General features: G+C 47.9%; 1 protein-coding gene across 2 annotated transcripts in view; it reads left to right on the top strand.

The window, feature by feature from the left end:
* The window catches only part of lactb2 (lactamase, beta 2), a 79579-nt gene that overhangs the window by 32111 nt on the left and 24831 nt on the right, over positions 1 to 22637 (top strand). The window contains exons 4-5 of one of the 2 annotated variants that reach the window (XM_038809589.1): positions 15363 to 15541; positions 22181 to 22289. In XM_038809589.1, the coding sequence (XP_038665517.1) occupies positions 15363 to 15541; positions 22181 to 22289 (288 nt within the window). Of the gene's footprint in view, positions 1 to 15362; positions 15542 to 22180; positions 22330 to 22637 lie in introns of both variants that reach the window. The other variant, XM_038809588.1, reaches the window with a different exon arrangement.

Here is a 22637-nt window from a genome sequence, read left to right as displayed (position 1 = left end):
ATTGAACCTCTCGTGATGGAGTTGAAGGTGTAAGAGGGATGGAGGGGAATACACCGAGAGCTTACTATAGGCAGATGACCTACTCATATATTACGGATCCAGTCTCCTCAATAGAAAGCATCATGAAGATACTCACAAAACGTGGCACATTTTCAGGTTATAAATTAAATGTGAATAAAAGTGAGTGGTTTCCAGTGAACTAGACAGCCAGAGGGACTCAGCTTGGTTTGCTGCCGTTTCGCTTCTCCTCTAATTTCCGATATCTGGGGATCCGCGTGGCCCATAACTGGGCCTTACTCCACAAACTGACCTTTTCAAGCCTCATCGGTAAAATTAAGATGGACTTGCAGAGGTAGAATGATCTCCTCCTGACTCTAGCATCCAAAATGTTAAGATGAATGTGTCACCAAGGTTTTGATTCTTATTTAAATGTATCCCATTTTTTTACCCAAAGCATTTTTTGTTACAGTCAACTAATTAATATCAGTGTTCATCTGGGCAGGTAAGAGTCCCAGAGTCCGCAGCGCTCTGCTTCAGAGAGACAGAGGATCAGGAGGTTTAACCTTCCCAAATGTACTGGGCTGCCAATATATAGAAAATCCCACAATGGCTAACAGGAGCAGATTGGAGGCATGGTCTTGTACTGCAGCCTCCTCCCTACACACCATAATTACTGCACTGCTGCCTTTTTCCCCTTCCTCGAGCCCAGTGGTGATTTTCTCCCTCAGGATTCGGAAGCATTTTCAGCAACACTTCAGTCTCTCTCACTTGCTTGAGTATCTGACAACCACATCTTCGTGGTCTTCGAGCTTGGACCCATCGTTCAGGTCCTGGAGAACGGGAGGTCTGGTCCACTTTGGAGATTTATTCCTAGCCAGCCTTGAAAAACTTTCAGACAGATACAATCTGACTGGTCCCAACCTTTTTCTTTTTTTCAAATTTGAGATTTCTCAAGTAGGTTATTTTCTCTTCCCCTGGGCCCCTCCTTCCCTGCTAGAAAAGGTATTGGCCTTGGCACAGCAGGAGAGAGGGTCAATTTCAAATCTGTAAAGCTTCATTCTATCTCCAGATTCTGCTCCTTTGGATCGAGTATATGAGAAATGAATGGAGAAACTCGGCTCTCTTCTTACTGAGGAGGTTTGGAGAGAAACCCTCTATAGGGTGAACTCCACTTCATCCCGGTCCAGACTGAGTTTGGTTCAGTTTAATGTGCTACACAAAACTAAGTCTAAGACATGGATGAGTGGATTCTTTCAAGGTGTGGAGAACAACGGTGACTGCTGTTCATTTACACTGGCTAACCACACACATGCTTTTTGGTCTTGTCCTAAGCTTGCTGGATATTGGCCTCCTTTTTTTTGACACAATATCCAAGATTTTGCTGACAACCGTAGAACCTTGCCTGCTGGTTGAAATATTTGGTGTTTCAGACTCCCCGTCTTTCTACTCGAGAGTGAAGGCGGATGTTCTTGGAAGTGAATATTACTCAACTGGAGATCTCCCTCACCACCCAAGGCATCGGCCTGGATGGAAGATTTGATAGCGTTTTTAGATCTGGAGAAAGTCAAGTGTACCATCAGGCTGGGTAGGGAGGTTCCACCAGAGACAGCGGCCATTCATTTTTTCCTTAAGGATCTGGACACATTAAAGGGTTCGGAGGGATGAGTTAGTCGGGGGTAGATTAGTAATAGGGGTTCCTGGTTCCATTTCACTCTTTAACTGCCTTCCTACTTTTGTTCCGATTATTTTTTTTGTTTTATTTGGTTTGACCGTTACCTTTGTTACCAGCTGGTATGCTGACCAGTTCATATTTGTCCAAATGCTCGATCGTTCCCTGCTTAAATCCATATCACAGTAACTTTCCCACAACAGATGTTAAACTGAATAGGTCTATAATTTCCTGTCTTTACTATCCCACCCTCCTGAAACAATGGAGTGACATTGGTAGTTTGGGTACGAGAGTACGATTCCTGAAATAAGAGGGAAGCTCATAACTCGAGCAGCTATAATTTACTTTTTTAATGTATTATAGCCATCTGGTCCTAGACAACTGTATATCGTCAGTCTCATTATATTTTCCATTACCTTTTTTCATGTTAGCTTTTATTAAATCAATGGTTGTTATCTCTGGTAGTTTGTCTTCTTCCTCTCCTGAAAAACTGCTAGAATGTAATCAGTTAACAAATCTGCTCCTTGCTTATTTTCAATTACGTTTTTCCTTCCAGTGTCATTAAGGGTCTATATTACCTTCGCCACCCTCTTTCTCTAAAGGCTATAGAACTATCCTTAATATCTTGTCAAGTTTTTTCTCATTTGCTTTTCCTTTACTACCATCTTAATATCCCTTTGCTGTTCTGTTCTCTCTCAGACGTGACATCGCCACTATTCTTTGCATTGTGTAGGTTTTTTCTTTTAGTTCTGTACTGCCTCTGATCTCTATCCATGACCAAGGTTGCTTAATTACACATGTATAACCTGACCCATTAGAGCATATACAGGTGTTGTGTTAAGGCCCTTGATATATTCAATCCCGGCCCCGGGTCACTGTCCGTGTGGAGTTTCCACATTCTCCTCGTGTCTGCGTGAGTTTCACCCCAACGACCCAAAGATGTGCGGGTTAGATGGATTGGCCATGCTAAATTGCTCCTTAATTGGAAAAAGTAATTGTGTGCTCTAAATTCATTAAAACAAAAGGTCAGAGAAATCATAAAATTTACAGTACAGAAGGAGGCCATTCGTCCCATCGAGTCTGCACCGGCCCTTGGAAAGAACACCCTACTTAAGCCCAGGCTTCCACCCTATCCCAGTAACCCGACCTAACCTTTTAGACGCTAAGGGGCAATTTATCATGGCCAATCCACCTAACCTTCACATCCTTGGACTGTGGGAGGAAACCGGAGCACCCGGAGGAAACCCACGCAGACAAGGGAAAAAATGCAAACTCCACACAGACAGTCACCCTGGAATTGAACCTGGGATCCTGGAGCTGTGACACAGCAGTGCTAACCACTGAGCCACCGTGTTGCCTGGTCCTTGATATAGTTTTACTTTATGCTAACAGGTAGCTTGGAAGTCAGGAAGTATGAATAAAACTAAACTGTGATTAAGGCAGTGTGGCAGATTGTGATATTCATATCTTTTCATGATGGGGGGTGAAAATTCATTGCCACAATAATTATTACGACTATATGATAGCATTGTGGTGGAATATCATTTGACATAATTTTCTTTGAAAAACAGATGGAACAAAGACAGCCAAATATTGAGTCTAAATACTGTCAAGAAAGTGTATAGATTTTAAAATTATATCTGATAGGTGCTGCCTGAGAGCCTTAACCATTTAGCAAATAGCATACATTTACATTCTCAGTAGTCTTAGAAAGAAAGAATAAACCTGCATTTATGTAGAATATTTCATAAAGTCATTTCATCTCAAACATTACACACCCAATTAAATATTTCTGACATGTAGTGCGTGATTTAATGGAAAGTTTGTAAGTGTGGTAGCAAGTGGAAACTGCCATGAGCTTCCCGAGGCTCGGCCCAGTGATGCCATCTCCACTATAAAATGTTAATTGGTCCACTTAACGAGACCCCATGGGCTTCACACCGCAAATGACAGTCCGGCCATCTGATTTTCCAGGACAGCTCTCACCAGCACCCCCGCTAACCAGGGAGAGCAGCACTTCAATCCTGCACAGTCAGCCCCACACAGCGCGCAGCCATGCCATCGAGGAAACCAGCCCCATGATTCGGGGATGCTGACCTAGCCAGACTGTTGGATGCGGTTGAAATCAGACGGGATGCCCTGTTCCTTCGCGGGTCTCGGAGGGTCAGCGACAGGGTAGCCAGTGCCGCCTGAGAGGAAGTGACAGCGGCCGTCAGCTCAAGGAGAGCCACCAGGAGACCAGCATCCAGTGCCGTAAGAAGATTAACGCCTTCCACTGGGCTGCACAGATGGGTTCGCACAGATGGGTTCGCACCGACCCCGCCCGCCCCACCCCCACCTCCCTGCTGGACCCCAGGACCCAGCTGGATCGCAGTCAGATGCTTGAGCTTCTGGACCAGGATTACCCGAACCTGATGCAGAAGCTACGGTGCGGTCGTGATATTTAGAGGGGGATGTCGGCTACACTCCTGCACATCCATAGCTGATTCGGGGAGTCTCAGAGTATACATGCACAAGAGATATTGCTGTCAATGCGTGGCACAGAGGCCAAAACTGCTAGAGTGGCGACCGCAGTGGAGAGCCTGGTCCAAGACGTGGCTCAGTAGTTGATGGCCATGGCTGAGCGCCTCGACGTCATGTCCCAGTTGCTGGGATACCTGTCTCTGTCCCACGTGGACTTTGATGAGGCGCAGCGGAGCATGTCGCAGTCTCGGGTGGGCATAGCCAAAGTGCTGCGGAGCATGTCACAGTCTCAGGTGGACATAGCCGGGGTGTTTCAGAGCATGTCCCAGTCACTGAGGATCATCGCCGAGGGCGTCGGCACCATGCTGCAGGCATTGGAGAGCCACAGAGTTGGCTGAGACAGATGACGCATGGGCAGCCGGGCACGATCCAGCTGCCCTTCCGTTCCGAGGTAAACCATAGGGCTGGGTGCCAACCTGGATCCACCCTACGGAATGGTGACCAGCTCCCCCGGGTTCTACCCTCTGACAACAGCGTATCTCGGAGTCAGCAACTGGAACAGCGTGGCATGGCAAGGCATATGCTGCTGGCAAATGAGCTAGGGCCCCAGGGCCTCCAGCAGCCTGCCTCTACTTCTGATGTGCATCCTGGGGACACACCTAGGCGCAGCGGTAGAGCATGGAAGGCTAAGACGGTTGAGGAGCACTGAGGGCTTGGCAGGGGAGAAGGTTCGAGGTAAGGGGGAGGGTTGCGATGAGGAGGGGGCGGGGTCGGGGAAGGGATTGGTAGACGTGAGGAGGGTGGTTCGGCACCATCAGGGATTGGGACAGTTGGGGACACACATCTAAGCGTTAAAAAAAAGTTGCACTCAAACTCGGTTTGTTCTCACTGGATCGACGGAGGTTGAGGGGCGACCTGATAGAGGTCTACAAAATTATGAGGGGCATAGACAGAGTGGATAGTCAGAGGCTTTTTCCCAGGGTAGAGGGGTCAATTACTAGGGGGCATAGGTTTAAGGTGCGAGGGGCAAAGTTCAGAGGAGATGTACGAGGCAAATTTTTTACACAGAGGGTAGTGGGCGTCTGGAACTCGCTGCCGGAGGATGTGGTGGAAGCAGGGACGATAGTGACATTTACATGAATAGGGTGGGAATAGATGGATACGGACCCAGGAAGTGTAGAAGATTTTAGTTTAGACGGGCAAAATGTTCAGCACAGGCTGGAGGGCTGAAGGGCCTGTTCCTGTGCTGTACTTTTCTTTGTTCTTGTTCTTTGTTCAAAATGTGTCTCTGGCAAATTTTTCCGCAATGTAGGCCGACGCCAATCCCCTGCCCCACATCCCCTGCCATGAAGGTCTGGATGCATCCCCCCATGCACGTGCTGGCAATGGCTGTGATCGAGCGCTCAGTGGACAGAAGTCAGACAATGGCATTGATTGAGGAGCACCAGTGCTCAGCTCTCAGCAGGTTATTATCACCCCCCCCCCCCCCCCCCCCCCCACGCCTTCGAAGGTCTAATTGGGATGCTAGGCAATAACTCCCACTTGCTCCATGGCCTGACTACCCACGGGAATCCCCTTGGGAGCTGTGAAGTGCTCACTTAACTGCCAATTTCCGATTAGCAATAGCATTCAGAGGTCTCCATGGTCAGTGGGAGTTATGGGTGGCTATTCACCTCCGTGAATCCCCACAGCGGCCCTTCCACCAGCTTCATGTTTTTAAGAAGTATAGTAATCGACGTCCGCATGACCACTTGACGGGAAGGCCGTTACATTGGGGGTCGCTCCAGTTAATTGTATGGAGACCTTTGGCAATGCCACCCTGAGCAGTCACTGCCAAGACTCACTGAGGAGCATCGCCAACGGCGTTGACACCATGCTCCAAAGCTGGCTGAGCCATGATGGATGGGCAGCTACGGTTCGATCCAGCTGCCCCTCCATCCTGAGGTGAACCCCAGGGCCCTATGGGCACCACCCAGAAGAAGGGAGTTCTGGGTGCCAACCCGGAGCCACCCTACAGAGTGGCGACTGCAGCCACCAGCTCCCCCTAATTCCACCCCACTGACTACAGCACGTCTGAGTCAGCACCCGGAACAGGGTGGCACGGCAGGGCATGTGCTGCTGGCAAGTGGGCCAGGGTTCTCCAGCTCCAGGGTCCCTAGAGGAAGCCCGCCAGGTGCATTGAAGGCCACGGTATACGGTAAGCAGCAGCAGGCTGCTCCACCTCTGATGTGCATCCTGGGGACACACCTAGATGCAGCAGTAGAGCACGCAAGGCTCTACTTCTACCTCAGGTTGAGGATCACTGAGAGGGCACTGGGGGTAAGGGGGGAGGGGGGGCTGAGGGAGAGAAGAGGGGTGGGTGGGGAAGATGGGGCAGCTCCCTCGAGGGCTAGGGGCAGTTGGCGACACATAGGTACAGTATTAAAAAATGTTGCACCCAAGAAATATGACACCTCTGGCACTTTCTTCCGCAATGCAAGCCGGCCACCCATCCCATGACCCAGCACCCCCCCACTTCCCAGGATAGAGATCGTGAATTTCCCGGCACCCCTTGTGCAGGTGATGGGTGTGAGCGAGCACTCAGCAGACAGGAAGGAGTCAGACTATGACATAGATTGAGGAGCACCAGCTCTCAGCAGGTTATCATCAGCCCCCTGCCTTCAACAGTGACCCGCTGACAGTGCAGACACAGTCCCATCATCCTGGAGTAATGTTTTGGTATAATCCACTTTTTTAAATTAATAACCCAACAGCCAATGGAGGTACCTCATGGAGGTACTGGAACAGTTTGGGTTTGGAACAGTGTTCCTCTTGTGGTACTATACAGTGCTCCCATGGCGAGCGTACGGACGAACGCCATCAGTTCTGAATACTTCCAACTGGACAGGCGCACAAGGCAGGGATGCCCTTGTTCCTGCTGTTATTTGCCCTGGCAATCAAGCCACTGGCCATCTCAGATCAGCGAAGGGGTGGAGAGACATCCAGCGGGGAGAATGAGAGCACAGTCTCACTTTGTGTGGATGACCTGCTCCTCTACTTCTCGAACCCCCGAGCCAGATGGGAGGAATAATGGAACCCCCAGGGGAGTTTGGAGCCTTCTCACGTTACAAACTCAACCTGAGCAGGAACAAAATATTCCCCACGAACCCATGGCAGGGGAGGGGACGGGGACGGGAAAATCAGAGCCGTTCAAGCAGGTCCAAACCAAATTCCGATACTGGGGGATCCAGGAGAAGGGGGCTGGGAGAGACACCAACCAGGATGCAGGGTGAGCAAGGCAGAGGAGCCAGAGGGGACCAAAGACGAGGAGATACATTGGTGCGACCAGTGTGCCAAAGGCTCCCAGCAAGGTCTTTGATCCCTTTTATCAATTTTGTTTTGGTGGGGGGGGGTGTTCCGTGCCCAAGCCCAATGTAGTGAGTAGGTGAATTTTTTCCTGACGGTGACACCAGGGGCTGGATTCTCCCCTACCCGGCGTGACGGAGGGTGCCGGCGTAGGGGAGTGGCGCCAACCACTCAGGGGTCGCGCCTCCCCAAAGGTGGGGAATTCTCCCCACCTTTGGGGGCCAGCCCCGCGCCGGAGCAGTTTGCACCAGAAGACTGGCGCAAACACCCGGCGCCGTCGGAAGCGGGGCTGGCCGAAAGGCTTTCGGCGGTCGGCGCATGCGCCGGCAGTGACATCAGCGGCAGCTGGCCGCTGACGTCACCGCCGGCGCATGCGCGATGCGGGGTTCTCCTCCGCGTCCGCCATGGCGGAGGCCGTGGCGGAGCGGAAGGAGAAAGAGTGCCCCCACGGCACTGCCCCGCAGAGTGAGCGGGGGGCCCCAATCGCGGGCCAGGCCTCCGTGGGGGCACCCCCCCGGGTCCGAACGCCCCCCCAGGACCCCGGGGGCCTGCTCGCGCCGCTGAGCCCGCCGCCACCAAGGTGGTTTAAACCTCGGCGGCGGGAGAAGGCCTCCCAGCGGCGGGACTTCGGCCCATCCGGGCCCGAGATTTGAGGTAAGTTTTTAAAAAAATGAAATCCCGCCGGCACCAGCTGTTTTCACAGGCTGCCGGCGGGATTTGCACAACGCCGGTTTATGACCGGCGGGAGAATTGAAAAACCTGCGGGAGCGGAAATAACGCCGCTTCCCGCCTATTCTCCGACCCTGCGTGGGGTCGGAGAATTTCGCCCCAGAAGTGCCAAACACACCCTCTGGTATGTTTTAATATCAGGAGGTGACACATACAAGGTACGTCCAACACGGAGAGGGTGGCCGACGATGGGAGACCCGAAGCCGGGCTCTCCATATCTGTATCTATACACACGCTACCCTTATATACATACCTGTGTGTGTTCCTATGTGACTTTGTGTTTTTCTTTCTTTGCTATTGTATATATATGCATTCTGTAGATATCTCTATTTACTGTAAAATAAGAAGTCTTCCAACACCAGGTTAAAGTCCAACAGGTTTGTTTCAAACATTAGCCTTCGGAGCACTGCTCCTTCCTCAGTCCAACGCCGACATCTCCACATCATTACTGTAAAATGTTACTATAAATGCAAACCAATAAAAAACCCACAGCCAACTCGAGATAAGATGAACTCAAAGGGTTTGTTTATTTGCACAAGTTCAAAAGGTAGGAGGAGGGTAACAACATTGCCTCCTTCGCATTCAGTTTCATGTGGGTTCAGAATCGAGAATCAAAGTCCACTGAGATTGGCGAGTTGCAAACTGATGCAGGTTTTTTTTATTTTTCTGTGATTTTGACTTCATGGGCATGTGGAGATGACTCAACCTTTTAGGAAATGGTGCAGAATTTCCAGTGGGAACAGTGTAGATGGGGCCAGGTGACCAACCTGGGCCAAAGCTCCTCATCTGTGATTCTGCTAGTTAGGTGGTAAAATGGCAGACTGAGCAGTAAAGCAATGCAATATAACTGGTTCCCCCAGAGATTGTTCAATATCTCAACCATTAAATATTGAGTTTTACACCAGGTTAAAGTTGCCTATGAAGGAGCTATGCTCCGAAAGTTCATGATTCCAAATAAACCTGTTGGACTTTAACCTGGTGTTGTAAGACTTCTTACTGTGCCCACCCCAGTCCAACGCAGGTATCTCCACATCATTAAGTATGGCCCTTTGTCTTAGCAGATGAACAGACTCTTTTGACCAGCCTGGGCCTTTGCATTCTATCTTTGAATTTCATTCCTGTAGCCCATAATGTGTCACAGAATCGCAGACTTGAATGGCTCTTCAGAGATAATGCGAGTACATTTCTCGAATACTGCAAGTTAGTTCCTTTTGTTCAAGGATCACAGACAGATTCCGCCAATTTAGTCTTTTTCCATAGATTTCATAGAATTTACAGTGCAGAAGGAGGCCATTCGGCCCATCGAGTCTGCACCGGCTCTTTGAAAGAGCACCCTACCAAAGCCCACACCTCCACCCTTTCCCCGTAATCCAGTAACCCACCCAACACTAAGTGCAATTTTGGATACTAAGGGCAATTATGGACACTAAGGGCAATTTATCATGGCCAATCCACCTAACCTGCACATCTTTGGACTGTGGGAGGAAACCGGAACACTCGGAGAAACCCCACGCACACACGGAGAGAACGTGCTGACTCCACACAGACAGTGACCCAAGCCGGGAATCGAACCTGGGACCCTGGAGCTGTGAAGCAATTGTGTTAACAACTATGCTACTGTGCTGCCCAGTTTGAAAGTTTTAGTGATAGCAATGAGCATATCTCTGTATATGTTACTAAAACATACAGGGTGAGGTCTTAGTCTCTCACAATTGAAAGGGATAAATGTTATCTACTTTAAATAATATCATGAGATCCTTCTGATTGGGCAGATGGGCTTCTGTTTGGCAGTACCTCCAAAGCTGAAGCACTCGCTCAATACTGCGCTGAAGTGTCAGCTTAAATTCTGTGCTTAAGTGGGATATGAACCTTTAACCTTGTGACGAGAACCTAATTCCATTATGGTGACATTTTAACTTTGAACGTCACATGTTTACTTTTCCAGCAAATATAAATGCTTTGTTTACAAATGTTATCGGTCTACATAACCTATAATAGCTGAAAGGGAAGGAGAAAAGGTAGAGACAGTTTGTCTGGCAATTTGTAATGATAAAACTCTTGTTTCATATTTGCTAATTACTGTCATCTCAAGGTGAGAAAATAACAAACTGGTCAAACAGGAAAGTCGTTGTTATAATTGCCCTTGGGGAGACTTTTGGTGATGTCATGTAAAAAGATGCACAAAGAAATGGCTCCCAGCAAGGTCTTTTGATACCTTTTATCCATTTTATTTTGTGGGGGGGAGAGGTGTGGTAGTCACCACTGATTGTACAATAGAGGTAATACGGTAAGGCTCCTGTACTACAGGTACGGGGGTAGATCCCTGCCTGCTGGCTCCGCCCAGTAGGCGGAGTATAAATATGTGTGCACACCGAGCTGCTCCCATTCTGTTAGCAGCTGCAGGAGGCCACACATCTCTGCTTAATAAAGCCTCGATTACCCTCTACTCTCGTCTCGTCGTAATTGATAGTGCATCAATTTATTAAGCAGAGTTATTACAGCGATGGAACTACACATCAAGCCAGATCGCCTGCAGCTGCACCCTCAAGCAGCCAACGCCACGTCGGCCTTCGACCACTGACTAGCTTGCTTCGAAAGCTACCTTGGATCAGCGACTGAACAGCCCTCGGAGCTTAGAAGCTCCAGATCCTATACTGACAGGTGAGCTCCAAGATTTTTCCCCTTATCCGGGATGCGCCGACTTACCCTGAAGCTATGAAGGCCGATCAACAAACTCTACGCCAGGCACCTCCTGTCCACGAGGCAGCAACTCCCCGGTTAGCCATTAGACGATTTCTGGTGTGCCCTGCACATCCTGGCGCTGCGCGGCAGCCAGCCAACCCCGGGGGGCCCAAATGCTATTTATGCGGGCAGACAAAGCACCCCCAGCAGCGCTGCCCGGCGCGAAGTGCAACCTGCAAGACCTGCGGAAAGAAGGGACATTTTGCCGCTGTGTGCCAGGCCCGGTCGATCGCTGCTGTACATAGGCCCAGTTTTCCTGCACAACCCAAGTGCAACCCGTGGGCACTGCCATTTTCGTCCCGCAGACTACGTGCGGCCCGTGGGCGCCGCCATCTTCCTCCGAGCAGAGCACGTGCGACCCGTGGGCGCCGCCATCTTTAACACCGCCCGCCATGGGTGCCGCCATCTCTGGCGCCATTTTGGGTGGCGCCTCAGGACTGCTGCTCGTTGGGGACATCATCTGGCCGTTCATTGCCTGCCACCGTCGCCGGCCAGCCCGGGGCCTACCAACACCAGCCGCAGCTCGCCCCCATCACGCTCGACCAGTCCCGGCCGCACAACCTCGCAACCGCAACGACGACGGTGAAAGTCGATGGGCACAAGACATCCTGCCTTCTTGACTCCGGGAGCACGGAAAGCTTCATCCACCCCTCTACGGTAAGGCGCTGCTCCCTCGCGGTACACCCCGTTACCCAGAGAATCTCCCTGGTCTCCGGATCCCATTCCGTGGTAATGCATCGCCACCCTCACCGTCCAGGGCGTAGAGTTCAGCAACTTCCAGCTCTACGTCCTCCCGAACCTCTGCGCTGCTCGGCCTGGACTTCCAGTGCAACCTCCAAAGTCTAACTCTAAAATTCGGCGGACCCCTACAATCCCTCACTGTATGTGGCCTCACGACCCTTAAGGTCGACCCACCTTCCCTGTTTGCAAACCTCACCCCGGATTGCAAACCTGTCGCCACCAGGAGCAGTCGGTACAGCGCCCAGGACAGGACCTTCATCAGGTTGGAGGTCCAGCGGCTGCTGCGGAGAGAATTAGTGCGTGGAGGAGCATTCAAAGATATACTAAGAGCCAGTTTTCTGAATTCTGTTGTGGAGTCTGTTGGGAATGCATATCTGGAAATATTTAACTTGACGCACACAATTTTTCATATTAATTCCATCCCACTAATTCTGCTATTGTACCTAATGTTTTGTATTTGTGTTGGTGCACAGTTAGTTTTGAATCGGTTTATAATTGAATGTGTAGTATTAGAGTTAGTCTAGTTTAATGCAGAAGTGAGGTGAGCGATAGAGTAATAAAATGAAAAGCAAGCGCAAGCTGTCCTAGACAGTAAATGCATACATACAGAAACAAGATAGTGAGTGACAAAATATATTTGGGCTAAAAATAGAAGCATACATTTTCCAACACTACAAAGGTTATATTGTGAACTTGGAAATTACTGTCACAGGCAACTGAAATCATTAATTCATACCTTCTGTAATGATCTATGGTATATGCACTACATATTTGAACATTAAAATTCTGGTTGAATTAACCTCAGTTGAGGTAGCTGCCAAATGTGCGACAATAGTTTCAATGCCTGACCTGAGGAGGGGCGATTCACCAACAATTCCCACTTCTGATCATTACTGTTGACTCTAATTGAAAATTGTGGTGAATGGTAATCAGACAAGGATAAAATTTGTCTTGGTTTGACGTCCCTGTGTTTGATGGCAATCATTCTGTATGCTTCTATTTTTAGCCCAAATATATTTTGTCACTCACTATCTTGTTTCTGTATGTATGCATTTACTGTCTAGGACAGCTTGCGCTTGCTTTTCATTTTATTACTCTATCGCTCACCTCACTTCTGCATTAAACTAGACTAACTCTAATACTACACATTCAATTATAAACCGATTCAAAACTAACTGTGCACCAACACAAATACAAAACATTAGGTACAATAGCAGAATTAGAATGGCCAGTGGGGCTACATTGTCGATAGTTGTAAAAACCACTTGGCTTGCTAATGTCCTTTAGGGAAAGAAATCTGTCATCTTCAACTGGTCTGGCCTACATGCATCTTCAGATCCAGAGCAATGCGGTCGACTCTTAAGCACCCTCTGAAATGCCAAGCAAATCACCCATTCCATGGGATGGGCAATAAATACTGGCCCAGCTAGCGATGCCCATATCCCCTGCATGAATGAAGTTAATTGCACCACAGTAAAAATCATCAGCCTAGTAATTCAATGAACCATGCCATCCGACACTAAACATCTGCATAAGCCTCCAACACAGTGTGGATTGGATTGGATTGGATTTGTTTATTGTCACGTGTACCGAGGTACAGTGAAAAGTATTTTTCTGCAAGCAGCTCAACAGATCATTCAGTACATGGGAAGAAAAGGGAATTGAACAGAATTCAAGAAAATACATGAGAATACATAATAGGGCAACACAAGATATACAATGTAACTACATAAGCATTGGCATCGGATGAAGCAGACAGGGTGTAGTGTTAATGAGGACAGTCCATAAAAGGGTCATTTAGGAGTCTGGTGACAGTGGGGAAGAAGCTGTTTTTGAGTCTGTTCGTCCGTGTTCTCAGACTTCTGAATCTCCTGCCCGATGGAAGAAGTTGGAAAAGTGAGTAAGCCGGGTGGGAGGGATCCTTGATTATGCTGCCTGCTTTCCCCCGGCAGCGGGAGGTGTAGATGGAATCAATGGATGGGAGGCAGGTTCGTGTGATGGACTGGGCGGTATTCACGACTCTCTGAAGTTCCTTGCGGTCCTGGGCCGAGCAGTTGCCATACCAGGCTGTGATGCAGCCCGAGAGGATGCTCTCTATAGTGCATCTGTAAAAGTTGGTAAGGGTTAATGTAGACATGCCAAATTTCCTTAGTTTCCTGAGGGAGGAACCCCATGCAGAAAAGGGGAGAACGTGCAGACTCCGCACAGACAGTGACCCATGCCGGGAATCGAACCTGGGACCCTGGAGCTGTGAAGCTACCATGCTACTATTGGAAAGGTTTTGAGAGAAGATTTGATGGGGACTGTAGTTAGAGTAAATAGAGGGAAATTGTTCCCTTTGTTTCAGAGGTTAGGAGCCAATGGACATAGATTTAAGGTGATTGTTAAAGAACCAATGCATGAGACGTGGGGGAAAAAAATTTAAAGGAAGTGGTGGAGGCAGATTCCATTGTGGCTTTCAAAATGAAATTGGATAACCACCTGAAGAAAAGAAAATGTAGGTTGGAGTAAAGGACAGTGGAATAAAACTCGCTGAATTTGTAGAGAACCGATACATACTCGACACGCTGGTATGGTGTTAAGTCATATTAGAAATACAGGCACAGAGGTGGCCTATAATGAGAGCCATGCCACCACAATAATACCAACATGTGTAAGGAGTGTATTCCCAGCTCCTGTGCCCATTTTGACCGAAATCAAATTTCTAGGCCATTGCCTTCAGGTCAAAAAGAAAATTTGGGTTTGGATGGAGGTGAGGGCTGATTAACATTAAATATATGTACTTGAAACTTTAAGTAAACTTGAGGTCATCCGAGATTTAACTGCCATTCTGTTAACTTGCACCAAGTCCCATTCCCCCAACACTAGAACCATCGTTATTCTTGATATATATCAATAACTTGGATGTGGAGAACACAATCTCAAAATTTGCAGATTGCACAAAACATATTACCTATATTGGTTCCCAGTGAAAGAGCATCTTGATTTTAAAATTCTCATCCTTGCGTTCAAATCCCTCCATAGCCTCATTCCTTTCTGCCTCTGTAATGTAACATCCCCACAAAGCTCCAAGATATCCAGCATTGGTGGCCGCACCTTGAGTTTGCCTCCACCCTAAGCTTCACCACGCTCTCCTTTAAGATACTCGTGAAAACCTACTTCTTTGGGGCAGCACAATGGTGCAGTGGTTAGCACTTCTGCCTCATGGTGCAGAGGACCCAGGTTTGATCCCCGGCCCCGGGTCACTGTCCATGTGGAGTTTGTACATTCTCCCCATGGCTGCGTGGGCCTCGCCCCCTCAACCCAAAGATGTGCAGGGTAGGTGAACTGGCCACACTAAATTGCCCCTTAATTTGAATTTTGTTTTAATAACCTACTTCTTTGACCAAGTTTTTGTTTGTCTGACGTAATATCTCCTATCTGGCTCAATGTCTTATTTCATAATGCTACTGTAAAGTTCCTTGCAATGTCTTATTATGTTAAAGGTGCTACTTAAGTATTAGTTATTATTGTAAATGAAGGTTTGTTGTCACTTCAAATCTGTTTCTGCCTTGTAATCATATATCCATGCATTATGTAGTGTACCTGTGACAAATCAATGTTCTGTACAATAGTGTGTATGACGTTCTCTTCAATATGAAGTACTGAATTCCATTTTTGCTTTTGCTTCTAGGGTTATTTACACACCAGGACACACCACTGATCATATGGCATTATTCCTGCAAGAGGAAAATGTCATCTTTTCTGGAGACTGTATTCTGGGAGAAGGGACAACAGTCTTTGAGGATTTGCATACTTATATGCATTCCTTGGAAAAGTTGCTGACGTTAAAAGCTGACTTAATATATCCAGGTAAGTACATGGTGTTTAATCCATAACTTTATCATTAATTGTTTTATTTTCATTATAGAACAGCAATCTATGAATATTTGTTTATAATTCCATTGCAAAGTAAATTAACACTGCCAGTTGGAAACATAGAAAACAGGAGCAGGAGTAGGTCATTCAGCCTTCCGAGCCTGCTCCGTCGTTTAATATGACCATGGCTGATCCTCTCTCAACGCCACACTCCTACACTCTCCCTATACACCTTGCCCTTTAGAGTTTAGACATTTATTTTCTTCTTAAATATATTCAGTGACTTGGCCTCCACAGCCTCCTGTGGTAGAGAAGTCTACTGGTTCACCAACCTCTGAGTGCAGAAATTTCTCCTCGTCTTAGTCCTAAATGACCTACATTGTATCCTGAGACTGTGACCTCTTGTTCTAGACACCTCAGACAGAGGAAACATCACCCCTTGCATCTAGTTTGTCCAGCACTGTCAGAATGTTATACGTATCAATAATATCCCCTCTCATTCTTCTAAACTTCAGTGAATTCAAGCTAGTCTGTCCTCATATGGCAATCCTGCGATCCCAGGAATCAGTCTGGTGAACCTTTGCTGCAATCCCTCTATGGCAATATATCCTTTCTTAAGTAAATGGTCCAAAACTGCACACAGTGCTCCACAAAGGACTTGTACAGCTGCAGTAAGACATCCTTGCTCTTGTACTGAAGAACTCTTTCATTGAAGGCCAACGTACCATTTGCCTTCTTAATTGCTTGCTGTACCTGCAATCCCTCTATGGCCAACGTACCATTTGCCTTCTTAATTGCTTGCTGTACCTGCAATCCCTCTATGGCAATATATCCTTTCTTAAGTAAATGGTCCAAAACTGCACACAGTGCTCCACAAAGGACTTGTACAGCTGCAGTAAGACATCCTTGCTCTTGTACTGAAGAACTCTTTCATTGAAGGCCAACGTACCATTTGCCTTCTTAATTGCTTGCTGTACCTGCATGCTAGCTTTCAGTGATTGGTGCACAAGGACACCCAGGTCCTTTTGTACATCCACATTTCCCAATCTATCACCATCTAAGTAATATTCTGCCATTCTATTTTTCCTACCAATATCCATGCCAATCTCTCTCCCTGTCAGGAGAGACTGCATCTACAATGTATTTACCCACTCACTCAACTTGTCTATATTGTCTTGTAGCCTCTTAACATCCTCCTCACCACTCACATTCCCATCAAGTTTCCTGTCATGAGCAAACTTGGAGATATTACATTTGGTTCCCTCATCCAAACCATTGATATATATTGTGAATACCTGGGGTCCAAGCACAGATCCCTGTGGTACCCCACTGAACACCACCTGTCACTCCAAAAAAGACCCATATATTCCTACTCTCTGTTCCCTGTCCGCTAACCAATTCTCAATTCATGCCGGTATCTTCGCCTCTCTGTCATGAGAGACAATGGTCTGGATTCTCCATTCACTGCCGCTAAGATCAGGAATCCCGATCGGGTAGAGAATGGAGTGTCGGCATGCAATTAACGGCTGGAAGCCCAATTTCCCCCTCCCACTCTGACCCCCACAGTGGGAAATCCACCAGGCGGGTAGACGTTTTTGTAGCAAAGGTATGGGCGGCAAGTGGGTCTGGTGCCGGAGGCGAGCTCACTGTACTTGGGGATCCATCCTTCATCCATGTGTCTCACATGTCCAAGCCATCTCAAGCGCCGCTGGCTCAGTATGGTGTACATGCAGGGCTTCGATGTTGGAGATGCGTCCCTGCCACCTGATGTAGAGGATTTGTCAAAGGCAGCGAAGATGCAATGTATTGAGGCATTGCTCTTAGTTGGCTTACATTGTCCAGGCCTCACTGCCATAAAGCAGGTTATTAAGAATGTAAACGGAAACAGAAAATACTGGACAATCTCAGCAGGTCTGACAGCATCTGTGAAGAGAAAAGGGAGCTAATGTTTTATCTAACTCTTTGTCACCTGGACTCAAAACATTATATTTTCAATTTTTGTTTCAGATCCTAGTATCCGCAATAATTTGCTTTTATTTTACTAAGGATGTAAGCTTGAAACACTCTAATTTTTGTGTGAGTGTGCCATTTTCCTACACCCTCTAGGTCAGTCTGCACATAGCAGCAGACACCTTTCCAATGCACCTGTTGATTTTTGCGTCAAGAGACAGGTTGTTGGTAACAGTTGAGCCCGCGTGGTTAATCTCTTGGACCACTTGCAGAGTGCGGTCACTAATGTTGACGGGTGGAGCATTTCTTTTTTTTCCTTTTTTAAAATAAATTTAGAATACCCAATTCTATTTTTTCCAATTAAGGGGAAATTTATCGTGGCCAATCCACCTACCATGCACATCTTTGGGTTGTGAGGACAAGACCACGGGGAGAATGTGCAACCTCCACGGACAGTGACCCGGGGTCAGGATCGAACCCAGGTCGTTGGCGCCATAAGACAGCAGTGCTAACCACTGCGCCACCTTGCCGGGTGGAGCATTTCTAACGTCCTGTGTCATGATGTTCATTTTCTTGTGACTAATGGTTGAGCCAGATTTGTTAGAAATAGCTGTAAGCCTGTCGCTGAGTCTTTGCAGACATTCTTCCATGTGAGATGTGAATGCAGCATCGTCAGCATAAAGGTGTTTCCCCGATGAGAACGTTCCATACTTTTGTCTTCGCTCTAAAACGGGCAAGTTGAACAGACTGCCTCTGATCTTATGTGAAGGAAAGTTCCTTCTTCTGGAGACTTAAACGTATGAGAGAACACCAGTCAGAAGAAAATCCCAAACAGCGTGGGTGCAAGGACCCCTTTTTTACACCACTCAAGGTGGGTAAGGGGGCTGATGCAGCACCATTGTACAGGATTGCGCCTTTCATATTCTCATGGAACAAAGTAATCGTGTTTAGTAGCTTTGGCGCACATCCGATCTTTGCCAATAAATTCAAGAGATTACGTGTACTAACAAGGCGAAAGGCTTTAGTAAGATCTATGAAGGCGATGTAGAAGAGCATCTGTTGTTCGCGGCATTTCTCCTGTAGCTGGCGAAGGGAAAACAACATGTCGATAGTGGACCTCTCTGCATGAAAGCCGCACTGTGCCTCAGGCTAGACACGATCAGCCAGCTACTGAAGTCTTTAAAATGACTCGAGACAAGGCTTTCCCTACTCTGCTGAGCAGGGAGATTCCATGGTAGCTGTTGCAGTCACCACAGACACCCTTGTTCTTATAGAGGCTGATGATGTTGGCATTGCACATGTCCAGTGGTACTGCTCTCTTATCTTAGCACTGGCAAAGCAGTTTATGGGCTTTGAGATATAGCTGACTTGGTGCACTTGATTATTTCAGGAGTAGTGCTGTCCTTTCCAGGTGCCTTTCTGTTGGCTAGAGGATCAATGGCATTGCTGAGCTGAGGTTCTGTTGGCTCTTCATCTAGCTCGTCCATGACATGACAGACTCCATTAAGGGCAGCATCAATGACAACATTTGCCCTGGAGTACATAGTGCTCCACACAACGGTTAATTTGCTTGCTTTGGTCAGTGATTGTTTCATCTGATTTAAACTTGAGGGGGGTATGGGGGGTTGTCTTTTTTTTTTAAATAATTTTTATTCAAGTTTTTTAATAATAGCAATAACAAATTTTCTTCCCGCAATTTAAAACAAACAAGGCGTGTTTCCACGCCAAAACAAAACAAGAAAAGAACTCTTCCCCCCCCCAAATAAATAATAACAAATAGCAATACAAGAAAGAAGAAAGTAACATAACAAACCCACCGCCGCAAAAACACACCCCCTAACCATCACCAAACCCCCCCCCCCCCCGCCGGGTTGCTGCAGAGACCGACCACTCTCTACCCCTTCGCCAGGAAATCGAGAAAGGGCTGCCACCGCCGGAGGAACCCCTGTACCGACCCCCTCAGGGCAAATTTCATCCTCTCCAACTTGATAAACCCAGCCATGCCGTTGATCCAGGTCTCCGAACTCGGGGGCCGCGTATCCCTCCACTGTAACAGAATCCTGCGCCGGGCTACTAGAGACGCAAAGGCCAGAATGCCGGCCTCTCTCGCCTCCTGCACTCCCGGCTCCGAAGCTACCCCAAAGATTGCGAGCCCCCAGCCCGGCCTGACCCTAGACCCAACCACTTCCGACAAAATCCCCGCCACCCCCTTCCAAAACCCCTCCAGAGCCGGACATGCGGGGGTTGTCCTTTTAATGATTGGCCCAAAAGCTTTCATGATGCCGTCATACATTTCTCTAATGTTTCCGGTGTCAGAGGCCAGCTGAATGGGACTGCATAGATGTTGCAGTAGTCATTTGCACAGTGCCTAGCTGTTCTTTGCATGGTGCTTCTGGCAGCTCTAAATGCTAAACATGTTTTGCTGGATTCTCTGTTTCTGCGACTAAGGTTGATGCCAACGGAGAATCCGTGGACTTCTACGACAGGAAAATCAGTGCCGCACCTGCACCGATTCCAATACCAGTGAGGAGATGGCACCGCCACCGCATGGAATACCATTGAACCCCATGATAAACGGTGTGGGTTTCGCCGGGTCCATAATGAACACTGACAGGGCTGACAAGCTACAATCACACATAAACATACACACTCGAAGCCGAAAAGGTGGGACAGGTTGTGCTAGAGTGCCCTTGCAGCTGATGGGTCAACTGGGACCAGAGGGCACCCAGGGGGGTGCCCCGGGGGGGGGGGGGGGGGGGGGGGGGTCACTTATACGACCCAGGTCACCAGGTTTAAAGCGGGCTGGCAGCAGCATGCGCAGCCGCATGGCTGCCTTGCCGGCTGCGGTAATGGTGTTGCATACCCGTCCAGCCAACCGAACAGCCCACTTCCTGACCACCCCCCCGCTACAACCCCGGCGCTGGCAGATGCCTCCCGGCCAGCGGCATGACTGTTGGCGAAGTATGACTGTGTTGGATACTGTCTGTACGGCCTCTCTATCTCTCATCAGCCACCACGCCAGGTTCACGATTTGTGAGAGCACACATGGACCGCACCATCGGAGGCGACGAATCGCAGCTGGGCCCACGAATGATATGCGGAGTCTGCACGTCCTCCCCATGTGTGCGTGGGTTTCCTCCGGGTGCTCCGGTTTCCTCCCACAGTCCAAAGATGTGCGGGTTAGGTGGATTGGCCATGCTAAATTGCCCGTAGTGTCCTAAAAAGTAAGGTTAAGGGAGGGGGGGGGGGTTGTTGGGTTACGGGTATAGGGTGGATACGTGGGTTTGAGTAGGGTGATCATTGCTCGGCACAACATTGAGGGCCGAAGGGCCTGTTCTGTGCTGTACTGTTCTATGTTCTAAATGGTGTTTAAAGTACGCGCAGAGGGCAGCGCGGTGGCGCAGTGGTAGCACTGCAGTCTCACGGCGCCGAGGTCCCAGGTTCAATCCTGGCTCTGGGTCACTGTCCGTGTGGAGTTTGTACATTCTCCCTGTGTTTGCATGTGTTTCACCCCCACAACCCAAAGATGTGCAAGATAGGTGGATTGAACACGCTAAATTGCCCCTTAATTGGAAAAATGAATTGGGTACTCTAAATTTAAAAAAAAAATAAAGTACGCGTCGCGTGAATCGCATTGTCGCCTTTTTCGAGGTGACGGAACATCTCAATTTGGCATCAAACTGGCGCATGCTGCGATTTTGGCTTCGGAAGCTATTCTCCATTGATCACACGCCCTGATTTTGGCGTCGGCTAATGGAGAATCACACCCGTTTTCTCACGGGGGGCTTGCTTGTAGTTCAGCAGTGCAGTACTGCTGAACTTGGCAACGGTGACTGGTTCCATCTCTTCAAAGTGGGCTCGAAACCAACCATGTTTCTCGCGTCTGCGAAAGATAGTCATTGCTGAGTTATAGGTGACGTCTCTAATGTGGACCCACTTGGTTTCTGCATTCTCTACAGGGGTGTTTTGAAGGGTTTCAGGGAATTAAGAAATTCCTTTAACGGTGGTAGGTTAGACATTCAGGCTCTGTAGATGCACGGGTGACCATTTTACTTGGAATGATGTCTCTTCTTTGGTTAGGATCAGGTTCACAGCAAAGATGTGCCAAGCACTCGTTGGTTTTAAAACAATAGAGCAGTTGTTTCACTTCAGGAGAGAGAAAGGGAGTGTTCCTCGTCCTTCCAAGGTCTAAACGCTTCTACTCAGTTCTCTCAAAAAGCATTACAGGAACCAATTACTGACTGTTGTCAGACAGAACAGCGTCCCTGGCCAACCCACCAGTTAACCAATCAAACCAAGACCCTCCAAACTGGTTCTTAAGATCCACTCGGCACCAAAGAGTCTGGCTTCTCTTTTCCAAAATACAAAACCTGGAAACAGTGTCCTGGCAGCCAGGCTGTTTTAATTTAGTCTCCTGCTTAAAGGCACATTCCAATTATGGATCCACGGCCCAAAAATAATAAAATAAATGGGAACAAAGGAAATAACAAAAAGGACTCTTGCAATATCTAGCCAGGTGGAACAATAATCTCAACCAGTTTAAATGTTACAGATAACTAGTCATCCAAGTCTCAGGTATTCTGGCTTTCAAAAATGGCTTCAAGTTTTCTGGATGACCAATCAGAATGCTGCCTTACAATTACCCTCTTGATCTTCTATATATATATTTCTTTTGAATTCCAGGACATGGCCCAGTTGTGCAAGATGCATCTGATAAAATTCGGGAGTATGTAGCACACCGAAACTTGAGGGAACAGCAGATTATGAAGGTTTTTCAGGAGCATTCAGAGAAGTATTTCACCCCAATGGAACTTGTTAAAAGTGTTTATAAGGTTAACTTTATTTTTATTTATAAATGAACATCATGACAGGATAGTGTTGTTAACTCTGATTCAATTGTGGTTTTCAAAAGGGAATTGAATAAGCACTTGAAGAGAGAAAAGTTGCACGACTATGGAAAAAAAGGCAGTGGAAGGGGACTAGCTGAGTGGCATTAATACAATGGACTGACTGGCCTCCTCTGCTGTAACCGTTCTGTGATTCATTGAACCAAGTTAACAGTGCTATCAAGTGGCACTTACCAATGTCCTGCTTAGTTACGGTGCTGCCAGAACTGCTTAGTTCTTTGGATTAGAGAGCT

This window comes from Scyliorhinus canicula, chromosome 10 (genome assembly GCF_902713615.1).
Source record: "Scyliorhinus canicula chromosome 10, sScyCan1.1, whole genome shotgun sequence".
NCBI lineage: Eukaryota > Metazoa > Chordata > Chondrichthyes > Carcharhiniformes > Scyliorhinidae > Scyliorhinus > Scyliorhinus canicula.
The sequence above is the reverse complement of the archived record's forward strand: the minus strand, read 5'-3'. Positions and strand labels throughout refer to the sequence as shown.